This window comes from Tupaia chinensis, unplaced genomic scaffold, assembly GCF_000334495.1.
Source record: "Tupaia chinensis unplaced genomic scaffold, TupChi_1.0 Scaffold144682_1, whole genome shotgun sequence".
Lineage (NCBI taxonomy): Eukaryota > Metazoa > Chordata > Mammalia > Scandentia > Tupaiidae > Tupaia > Tupaia belangeri.
In genome coordinates, this window is record NW_006204543.1 from 500,571 (window position 1) to 512,063 (window position 11,493).

Sequence of the window (11,493 nt, forward strand, 5' to 3'; positions counted from 1 at the left end):
GGCGGGGGGGGCCCAGGCGGTGGGAGCAGCACCTCCCAGGAGCGCTGGTGGGGACGACTGCGTCACCTCGACGTGTGTGCCGTCAGCGGGTGGGCACATGGCGAGCGGGCGGGGCTCTGCCTGTCACCGGGGCTTCCCCTGCTCCGAGCGTGAGCCGCGTGCCAAACGGGGACGGAAAGCACCACACACGGGCGGCGCAGGAACGGCCGCGAAGGGGGAACAGGGCGGGCGCGCCGTGGGCTCCCCGCAGAGCAGGCGTGGCTGGCGCGGCCTCCGACTGCATCCCTTCTCTCCTACCAGCTCCGCCTGCTTGGTGACGAGAAGGCCACAGGGCCGGGAGCCGTGCCTGACCCCTGGGTCGGGGCGTTTCTAGAACCTGGCCGCCCAGCGGGGCTGCCCCTCCCTTGAGAACAGGCGGGAGCCTGGGCCCTTCCCTGAGAGGAAGTTTCTAGTCCGGTTTGGAATCAGCCCCTGGAGAGCACTGTGCTCTGGACCCATCCGTGGAGAGCTTTCTTCTGCCCCTAATCCCTTTACCAGGAGTGGGGAGTCCACGTGGCTGCCCCACGCTTCCTGACCTGGGCAGCTGGCAAGCAGCACACACGCCCTCCCCCCTCGGCGCTTGCACCCCGACGAAGCCATTGTGCGGACACGGACCGCACTCCCGCAGAGACACGCCAGCTTGTCTGGGGACACGTGTTAGGACCAGAGTCCTGAGCTGCCCGGCCCTCCTTACGCATGGAGCCCACGTCACAGGAGGAAGCTGGCCTGAACCTGGACCTCCCAACTGGCAAAGACGCTGCCTCGACAGAAGGCGGGTGGGGACCGGGCCGTTTATCACACAGGCAGACACGCACACGCTTCAGCGCCCGCAGGCGTGTGCACCACACTATGCCTATGAGCCGTAATGTGCGGGCACACCCAGTCATGCCGCGCCATGACACACACGCCACCTCCCACCCCTGACGGTTCACCCCCACACGCAGTTCTCCAGGACTCCGGGGTTCCTTGGGACCTAGTTTGACAACAGTGTCCAGTGAAAACCCTGCAGCTCCCCAGCGAGGAGGAGGAAAGACCCACAGCCCCAGCCGCAGAGCCGGCGAGCCCTGCGCGGGCTCCTGGGGTGAGGGCCCCCACGTCTCCTGCCTGGAGTTGAGCTGCACCCTCCGGTAGACCTCACGGGTGGCACCCCATGCCCAGGACCCAGCAGGGGACTCTAAGAGATGAACTGAAAAACCGTGTCACCGGCCAGTGGGGCCCGAAGACGAAGATCTGGCTTCGCGCGATGTCCACACGGTTCCAGGCCAGGGCCAGGCTCAGCTGATCAGGTGCTGAAGCGTTTGTCCCTGGAAGGCAAGAGGCCGCGCTCACCCACCGAGCTCCCTGGCAGGCGACTGTAACCCACACTGGCTCCTTCCCGGATCTCCACCCAGGCCCTGGGCGGGAAGCTTGGTTTCTCCCCAGCCTCCTGGGAGGGTGCGAGGCAGCCTGTCCCCACGCAGCTCTGCCTGTCTCCTTGGGAAGGACATGGGGGACAGGCATGTGGGAGCCTCATCAGCAAAAGGCAGGGACCCCGAGACGGCCCAGGGCCCGGCCAGGCCAGAGTGCCTGCTGCCTGTCCCCAGAAACAGAGGGCCAGGGGGCCAGCACAGCCCCTGACAGGAGCACCCCACCCTGCTCCTGCCCCATGTGGTCCAGGGGGCCAGAGGCAAGGAGGTCCCAGAGCAGACCCCACTCAGCACCCAACAAGCCTGTCATCAGAGACGGGGTGGGACACTGGCCAGGGCACTGTGAAACAGACACCCCCCCCCCCCCCCTGGAGTTGAGCTGCACCCTCCGGTAGACCTCACGGGTGGCACCCCATGCCCAGGACCCAGCAGGGGACTCTAAGAGATGAACTGAAAAACCGTGTCACCGGCCAGTGGGGCCCGAAGACGAAGATCTGGCTTCGCGCGATGTCCACACGGTTCCAGGCCAGGGCCAGGCTCAGCTGATCAGGTGCTGAAGCGTTTGTCCCTGGAAGGCAAGAGGCCGCGCTCACCCACCGAGCTCCCTGGCAGGCGACTGTAACCCACACTGGCTCCTTCCCGGATCTCCACCCAGGCCCTGGGCGGGAAGCTTGGTTTCTCCCCAGCCTCCTGGGAGGGTGCGAGGCAGCCTGTCCCCACGCAGCTCTGCCTGTCTCCTTGGGAAGGACATGGGGGACAGGCATGTGGGAGCCTCATCAGCAAAAGGCAGGGACCCCGAGACGGCCCAGGGCCCGGCCAGGCCAGAGTGCCTGCTGCCTGTCCCCAGAAACAGAGGGCCAGGGGGCCAGCACAGCCCCTGACAGGAGCACCCCACCCTGCTCCTGCCCCATGTGGTCCAGGGGGCCAGAGGCAAGGAGGTCCCAGAGCAGACCCCACTCAGCACCCAACAAGCCTGTCATCAGAGACGGGGTGGGACACTGGCCAGGGCACTGTGAAACAGACGCCCCCCCCCATGCCAAGCAGTTAGAGGTGGATGGGATCTGATCGCAGCCCTGGGCCGGGCACCACAGACCGCGCCTGGCCTCGCCTCGTCCTCGTCCATGTCCTTGTCCTTGTAGATTCGGGATGAGGCTCCTCCAGCAGCCAGGTGGCTGGGGTCCCCGCACCCCCAGCATGGCCCTGGAGCCCGGTCCCGAAAGCTCACCCTTCAGCAGCGCGGTCAGAATCGCCATCTCGATGTCCTGCTGTCCCTCGGCACCCATCCTGAACACGGTGACCTGAAAACGCCAGGAGGTGGAGGTCGAGTGACGCTGAGGGCAAGCAGGAGAGGGGGCACCGCCAGGAGAACAGGGTGCCCTGCGATGATGCTGAGAGGCTTCGACGGCCAGCTCCCCCAACCTCCAGAAGTGCCCACGGGTCTCTGCCGGGGCCTGGCTGCCTCATCCACGCAGCCAGCCCCAACCCGGGAGGGAGCCGTCCCGGACCCACGGCGCGTCTCAGCTGTCACCAGAGATGACAGCTTCACCTGGGAAACCAGCATTTCGAAGAGGCCTGCGCTGTGCGAAGGTCGTGGGGAGGGCCAGCCGTGGCCGGCTTGCCACCCCAGGAGGGGCGCCACGCGGGGCTCTCTTCCCCAAGGTGTTAAATACTTCCCTAAAGGTTTCAGGTACTTCCTCCACGCGTGAGAGGCAGCCAGGCGGCCCCCAGTGTGATCGTGACGCACACCGTGAGCCGCCCCCGCCTCCGCCAGCAGGACCGGCACATGCCTGCCCAGCATACTCTGGGGTCTGCGGACCTGTGCCCGGGGCCTGCCTATGGCCGCGCCACCCTCCGGCCCTCCCGGGCCTTTCACTGGTCGACATGGAAACCCCCGAGTGTGTCGTCTGCCGTGCTGTCACTACACAGTCCCTGAGGTTGCGAAACACCCAGGACCTGCGCCTGCACTGTGTCCTGCCTCCAGCCCGCGGACACAGCCTCACGTTTGCCTGGGCTGTGGCCGGCCTCTTGGGACGGCTGGACCGAGACCGGAACTGCGCAGCAGGGCCACGCAGGCAGGAGAGGGGGCGAGGGTGCCCGTCCGCGGGCGCGCTGCTCACCAGCTCTTTCTTCTTCATGCACTCCGATATCATGGCCAGCAGCTGCTGCGCCTGCGTCCTGCCGTAGCTGAAGGTTTTCTGGATGGTCACCAGCAGCTGGTCCCTGAGGGACTCGCTGATGCCCCTGTTGAAAGGAGGCCAATAAGCACGAATGATGTCTGCGTGTGTTCCCTGGCGACTCTGCCGTGACCGGGGCCACTGTGAGGCACCGGGGCCACTGTGAGGCACGTGGGCACAGGGGACGAGGCAGCCAGAGACAGACGCTGCACCGCTTGCCCTAACTCCCAGCCTCACCGCAAACCGGCTCGGGGGTGAAGGTGGGGGAGGGTGGACTCTGCCCGACGCCGCCCGCCTGCCCCGGGAAGGGAGAGGAGATCGGCACGCCCAGGGTGTCTACTCGGACCCCGGGACGGTCTCGGCCACGTGCGTGGTTGGGATGCCTACCCGCCGTCCTCGCAGTACTTGTGCGCGAAGGATAGGAGGTCCGAGGCTCGTCCGCTGCCGTCACAGAGCACCACGGGCACCGGCGGGTCTTCCCGGAGGTACTCCAGGACCACAGAGACCACGTTGGGGCCCCCCTCCACCACCAGGCCCACGACAGGCACGCCCTGCCCCAGTCCTGCAACACAGACCACGCGCCACGCTGGGACGGCCACCCGGGCAGCCCTGACACGCGTGAAGAGGTGACCTGAGGCTGGGTGGCCCCAGGTGGAGCTCGCCTGGGTGGAGGAGCTCGGGCCCACGGTGACGTTTCATTCTTGGACTCAGAGCCCGCATCACAGCCTCACCAGGAAATCCAGGCCAGGACCCTGCACTCTGGGCTCACGGGACCTCACGTGGCTTCATGGCAGACCGGGAGAAGCACTGAAGTTCCTGCCCACTGCTGTACCCACAGACGCCATCGTGAAGGGGCCTGACAGTCACAGGAACGTGTAGGTGAGGCCTGGCCTCCCCTGTGCTGGCCTCTGCCAGGGCCAGTCCCCAACCCACAGGGCCTTGGGTGGCCATCATGAAAGGCATGTTGCCACAGGCCCCTCATCTCCTGCGGAAGGGACAGACCCAGAGCAAGCTGCTGTCTGTGTGAGGAGCATGCCACTGCCCGGGACACTCAGAGGCCACAGCGACCACTGTAGGCCCATTGACAACCTCCCAGGAGTCCTGCCTGCTCTTGTCGGTCAACAGGACTGTCCAGAGCACGGTGGACGCGGTCACCTTTGGTGGCAGGCCCAGCTGGAGGGCTGTGGGGGGCAGGAGGATTCTGGGAAGCTGGGACCGTGCAGTGGGAAGGCAGTGGGGACGGAGAGGGGACAGCTGCCTGCCTCTGTGATGACAGGTTAATGTGCCGGGCGTGTTCACCGGGCATCGCTAGCTGTGGTGGGACTGACCGGCACTAATGAGTGACAAGCAGAAGTGTCCTTGGTCTCGCTGCTCTGAAGGGCCAGCTACAATCTGTCGGCATTAAAGGGGCTTCAACGTCTTCATGGAAAAATGGAATGGAAGTTCTAATTAATTTCGGTACAAAAAAGTGTGAAATCCATGCATAGTTTTTTCACGCAATCTCCATGAACTTTTGAAGACGGCATAGGTTGGGAGGAGACATGAGGACTTGGCTGGGTGGATTCCGAGCTCCCACCATGCTCTGCCCCCAGCCCAGGCGCTCACGTCCACAGCTTTGCCGGTTCCCTCCAGGACAGCCGTGGTCTCGTCCGCGTTGGCAACCATGCTTTCGGGTGTGTGGCAAGCCCTTACTGGGGGAGGCCAGGGACTGGGCCCGGGAGACCTGCCGGCCCCTGAGCGTCCCTGGGCGAGTAGCGGTGCTGTCTTAGCACTTCAGGAGCACGGCGGCCACACGGCGGCCTCTCGAGACAGCGTGGACCTGGTCCTTCTCAGCTTAGGCTGTGCTCCCTGAAGCCCGGTGCTGTGGGAGGTGACAACTGGGCACCCCTTTGCTGTCCCTGCCCCACTCAGAGCCCTGAGCAAAGGATGACAAAGGGAAGCCCACCGGTCACACGGTCTCGTGGTCAGGAAAACTCGCAGGCCCAGATGAGAGCACAGGCTCAGCTGTCAGCCAGCTTGTCCTTTAGGTCAGATTCTTGGGCCCCGTGACACTTCTCAGCCGGTGGCCCCTCGCACTGCTCACGTCTCTGGGGCTAGGCTTTCCCTCCCCCGTGTGCACATGTGTGCAGACGTTGCAAGAGCATGCACGTACCCCCTGACCGCATGCCTGTGTGGACCTTGCAAGAGCATGCACGCACCCCTGACCCGTTCTCCTGCCATGACCCAACCCCACCTTGGCCAGCCCCAGATCGTGGGCACATGCCCGCCTGGTGCACTCGGGATCTTCCCCGGGGTCCTGCTCCAGGGAACAGCATTTCCGCACTGTCCACTCCCACAGCAGGTCTTCTGACTGCCATGTCCCAGGCCTGGCCTTCTCACACCATCCTCACCAGGAGTACAAGGTACTCTTTCCGATCACTACCACGGCTAAACACGTCCCACAGAACTACGACAGCTTTTTTTCAGAGATTTTTGCTATAGGGCGTGTGTGCTCACCAGAGAGACAGAGAGACAGAAAGCGAGAAATTCCCTCCCCACTGGGGATGGCCAAGCCACAGTCCTTTCTCCTCTGGGATTTTGGGCATACACGCACACGCACCTGGTATGCGTTTCAAGGTGCTGGGTCTAGGACTCAAAGTGTGGTGGACTATGTGGGAGTCTAGCGACGTAACCATTACGCCATCTGCTGGTACCTGTGACAGCTACTTTTTATTTGTTTTTAATTGCCAGAGGGCACATGGACTCACCAGAGAAAGACAGAGAGGGAGAGAGAAAGCACCCCCATAGGGCGTGGTCACACTCAACCCCTCTCTGTTTCTTCATCCTGGAGGGATCTGTGGCACACACATGTGCCTAGCATGCTTCCAAGCCTCTGGGGCCAGGACTTGAACAGTGTGGTTACCAGGCATGATCCGGCCCTCTTCACCGGGCCACAGGGCCGGCCCTCCCAGTTGTCACTGCCACCAGCTATTACTGCTCCACCCCCGACTGTCCCCTCCCCTCTGGCGCTGTTCTCTGCACCCTCCCGACAGTGGCAGCTCCCCCGGCTGTGCCACCTGATTGCAGGATGATTGGCATCAGGAGTGCTGGCTCCTGCAGCCCCCCGGGCTCCCCTGCTCCCTGGTCTGGAGCTCAGACCCAGAGCACAGAGCTAGCTAATGGTCAGGGAACGCTGAGTCCACAGACTCAAACTCAGTCTCTGTGCAGGAACCTCCTTTAAGACGTTTAGAAATTGGGACGGCAATTACAGGGACCAGAGCCACAGGCACACAGTGGCACTGCCTTCCCCATGACAGCCACTGCAGGCAGGGGGGTCTCTCCCTCCACCATCCCAGCAGAGGGAGAAGGAGCCAGGCGGGAAGGAAGAGGCAGACAGGCATCCTGTTAAGTGAGCCTGGACCTAGCACCGCACGGCCGTTCTGGCGCCACCATGAACTTGGGGCAGCCGAAAAATCAGGGAGTCAACGCCTTCGGTGGCCTAGGGAAGTCCTTTCTGTTGCCCCAGCAGGGCTCCGGGTTGGAGCCACCTGCTCCCCTGGGCCATGCTCCCCCCTGGGCCATGCCCTCTGGGCCCGTTTCCAGTGCTGGCACCCCGTGGCCCTCGCACCCTCGCCAGGACTCACGCGTGTTGATCTTCTGCAGAGAGATGTGCTTCTCCAGCTGCCTGCGCAGCCTCACCTCGGCACCGTACTTGCCCAGGGTGCCATCGTCAGCCAGGATGAAGTGCGTGTGGGAGCTGTTGAGCACGGAGAGCTTGCTGAGGGGGTTGGCCATGGTCTGGTACACTCTCGTCACCTGAAAGGACACAGGGGCCGCTGTTCACCTCACTTCTCTACTGTTACTCCACGAGTTCACCTGGCGAGGTGTTGACAGGTGGAGATCACACTAAGGTCATCAAGGTGGCTCCAGGGGTGCATTCATAAAGAGGGGCGACACGGACACACACACACGTGCTCTCTTCACGTGAGGCCCTGCAGTGCCCCTCCCAGACGTGACCTTGGACCTCAAACTTCCCAGCTGTGAGCTACCTGGACTTCTACTGGTGGAACTCACCCACTGTCAGCTTCTCTCAGCTGTGAGCTGCACACTGGACCAGAATACTTTGGTTAACACAGAAGCTTGTGCTGGCATGTTTACAGAAGCCTTGCTCATAACAGACAAACTGTAAGCAAGCCAGTGTCCTTCAACAGAGCTGTTGGACAGCTCCGTAGTATATCCAGACCCTGTGATATAGCCACACTCTGTGGTCTGTCCAAGCCCTGTGGTATGTCCAAGTCCTGTGGTATGTCCAAGCCCTGTGGTATGTCCAAGTCCTGTGGTATGACCAAGCCCTGTGGTATGACCAAGCCCTGTGGTATGTCCAAGCCCTGTGGTATGTCCAAGTCCTGTGGTATGTCCAAGCCCTGTGGTATGTCCAAGCCCTGTGGTATGCCCATGCCATGGGACATTGCTCAGCAGTGGGAGAGACCAAGCTACCTGTGCAGCAATAGACCAGACCAAAGTCTAGAGAAGAATGTGGGGGAAGAAAGTGGTTTCCAAGGGCTGCGCTGCATGTCTTCTCACTTAATACTCTTGAAACAATAGCATCTGGAGACAGGCACGAAGTTGCGATTACCGGGGTAAGAGGAGGAAATAGGGGACTGGAAACTGGATGTGGCTGTTAGAGGGCAGCAGAAGGGACCCTCGTACGATGGAATATCCTGTCCCTCACTGCGTCAAGACCCGTGTCCTAGATGGATGTGTACAGTCTGATGGGGACTGGCTGGAAGCCACGCGGGAGCTTTCTTGAAACAAAAGCTCTGTCTCAGCAATGTCGATGTCTGCAGAGGTAACACTTACATCCTTGCCAACCAGGTCCTCCTTGTTTTCCACCATGCCCCATGGAGCAATTCCGATTGCACAGACCCGACCCCTGGACTTCGATGAGTGGTCTTTCAGGGCGTCCCCCACGTGGGTGATGACACCTGTGAGCAGCCACAAGTGCCAGTTCAGACCTGTTTACTTCTCATTAGCTGCCCTCGGGAATAGGAGGGGCCCACTCTGCACCCCAGCCTTCCCTATGAACTGGGTGAGCTGCCATGGCCTTCCTTGTGAGGCCTAGTGCAGTGCACAGCTGGGCCCGTGGAGCAGCAGTGCACAGCAGCTCCCAGAAGGGCCCAAGCAGAAACCAGAGCCAGCGCAGGGATTCCCTCCTGAGTTTCTGACTAAAGATGGAGGGTGGGGGGTGCTGGCAGCACCCGATACTAAACCGCCTCAGCTGCAGGCAGGAGCAATTGCCTGGCTCTCACCTTCACTGGTGCCTTCTCCCACGGACAGGGAAGGCTCACTGAGGAGCCAGGGAAGCTTCTGGGAGGCTCCGTTCCAGGCAGGGCATGAGCAGGTGCCCAGGGATGCAGCCTCTATCGCTGTCACACTGGCCAATCACCGAGGACAAGCAAGCTGTGGATGGGTGCCACTATCGTCTGTGTGGCTGGGGTGACATGCGTGTCTCTGGACTCAGTTCCTAGGGGGCCTGTGGCTTGCAGTAAGTGCTGGCTGCACCACACAGGTCGGAAGGGCCACTCTTACCAGTGCTGACGCCCCCGGTGAAGATCCAGGCCCCAGTGGTCATGGCGGCCTTCATCAGGCCTTTCCCGAAGACGTGCTTCAGCTTGGGCTGCATCTCGAAGTTCCGCAGGCCGCCATGCACAGAGACCAGGAGCGTGGGGAGCTCCAGCTGCCAGTCCTTCACCATGAGGTGCAGCAGTGCGTCCGGCTTGGTGTCATAGGACACACGGATGTACTGCAAGACAGCGTGCTCAGTGCCTGGCGGTGTGGTTCCCGTCTCGGGGCAGGGCTGGCGCTCGAGCCCCGGTGAGAACAGTCTGCCCGGTGTCCCCAGGCCCTGACGTCCTTGTGTGTGTCTGTGCGTGTGCGGACTCCGGGAAGGGCGCCCCACATGGAGGTGTGCATGTTCATGTCCCAGCATCCACACCCAGAGCCTGGGCCCCGGGTCACTAGTGTCCAGAAGCGGCCTTTGGGACGAATGGGGTCAGCGATGGGATCAGGCCCCTGTGGGAGAGGCCCGAGGGTGCTTACTCACCCCCATGCCACATGGGGCGGGGCAGGAAGGAGCCAGTTACGGTGCAGATGGAAGTTTATCTCAGATGTGCAGCCCTGAGACGTGAGCAATCGAAAATCCCTGTGCATGGGCCCAGCCGGGGCGGCTCACGTGGCAGGTCTGCTGTGGGAGCCAGGCCCCACGGGAGGCAGGGGTTTGGATCCCGGGCCAACCAGAACCGGTGGGGTGTGGAGGAGCAGGGAAGGCAGATCTCGTGGTAAGGCCTGACAAAAGACCTTCCTCTCCCTCCACCTCTACCCTCTGTATTTCTAATTTAAAACAAAGGGAGGGCCAGCCCCACACGGCCTAGTGGTTAAGGGAGACAGATCCCACATGAAGAACCATGGTCAGATTCCCAGCCCTAGCAGTCTCGAAAACATGCTGGGCATGTGTGGTGTGTGTCCCATACCCAGATGGGACGAGGGATGAAGGGGAAGGGGTGGTGGGTGGCATGACCACGCCTCATGGAGGTGCATTCGCTCTCTCCCTCTTGGTCTCTCTCTCTCTCTCCTTCTCTCTGCCCCTCTCTGTCTCTCCCTGGTGAGGCCATGCTTCCTCTGCAATTAAAAAAACTTGTTAGTAGTAATGTACCCGGCTAAGGTGCTCGTCATCGCTGTAAGCCAGCCCAGGCTAAGGTGTCTGTTGTAGCAGTCCAATGGACCAGGACACCCAGCTCAGTCAAATTTCAGATGAGCAGCAGAAATGGTGCGATGTCTGCCCTGCACGCGGTAGACCGTGCGCTGCTGGGGCTACTTGGCTGCACAGCGACCTGCGGTTCGAAGCCCAGGTACAGCTCTGTCCTGTCTTTCACCTGGCAGCCCTAACCTGAGGACTGATCCGAAGCCAGCTCAGCATGGTGGACGGGGATGCCGTGTGAGTGAGAGAAGAGATTTGGGGCTCGTGTCCAGATTTGACCCTCTCCTTGGGGAGAGGAGGGGTCATGGTCAGATGCCTGGGTCCCTGGCCTGGTTCTTTGTGTCCATGTCCAGCTGTCAGCATGATTCCAGACTACGTTATTTGGAATGCGACTGAATCTCACTGGAGCAGCGATGTGGGTGGGCCAGTGAGATAAGACGTGGGTGTGGACTAAGCCGGCTGGGCGTATGGGGGCGTGGTTCTGGGCGGGCCGAAGACCCTGCAGTGTCCACCAGAGGCAGAGGCCACCCTTGCCCACCAGCAGCTGTTGGAGACCCCGGTCCCTCTCAGGCAACAGAGAGGAGCCCAGGGAAGCCGCGGATGGACTTCAGAGCAAAATACTTGCAGGGGCCCTAGAACATCGGGGGGCTGCAGGCCATCGTAGGGAAGAAAGGGGGTTCTCGCCACTGGGGAGGGAGCGCCGGCTTGCGTCCACAGGCCTGGGGCACACGGCTGCAGGTCAGAGCTCGGTGCAGATCCCCGGCCCCGGCACACCCTTAGACTAAGGTCTAAGGGTGGAGACCACAGGCCCCGCCCTGTTTGCCAGTCCTGACTCTTTTACAGTAGTGTCCAGTTCCCAGACCCCACGGTTGCAGGCATGCGCCAGCCCCGTCTGGCTTTCCTGGAAATGTCTAAGAAGGTGGAGCACACCTCTGGACAAGGCCAGGGGCCCGGAGCCTGGCGACTGTGGCTGAGGCCGCGCCTGTGCCCACTTACCAGGGCCTTGTTGGAGGACCCGCCGCCCTGGAACTCGAGGGTGCCGTAGGAGTCGGTGGGGTAGCTCTGCGTGTGCTTGCTGGTGCACCATTTCTCCGGCTGCGGCTCCCCCTGCCTGCTCTCCTCCCCACCGCCCGGCACG

The 11,493-nt window shown here is 62.2% G+C and overlaps 1 protein-coding gene across 1 annotated transcript in view; it reads right to left on the reverse strand.

Moving 5' to 3' along the window:
• TRPM1 (transient receptor potential cation channel subfamily M member 1) overlaps positions 1-11,493 on the reverse strand; it is a 66,137-nt gene that overhangs the window by 40,329 nt on the left and 14,315 nt on the right. Inside the window, exons 5-12 of the mRNA XM_006167283.3 lie at positions 11,352-11,474; positions 9,188-9,401; positions 8,459-8,583; positions 7,243-7,414; positions 4,007-4,181; positions 3,563-3,686; positions 2,671-2,743; positions 1,913-2,013 (exon numbers count right to left, since the gene is read on the reverse strand). Coding sequence (XP_006167345.2) covers positions 1,913-2,013; positions 2,671-2,743; positions 3,563-3,686; positions 4,007-4,181; positions 7,243-7,414; positions 8,459-8,583; positions 9,188-9,401; positions 11,352-11,474 — 1,107 coding nt within the window. The remainder of the gene's footprint in view (positions 1-1,912; positions 2,014-2,670; positions 2,744-3,562; positions 3,687-4,006; positions 4,182-7,242; positions 7,415-8,458; positions 8,584-9,187; positions 9,402-11,351; positions 11,475-11,493) is intronic.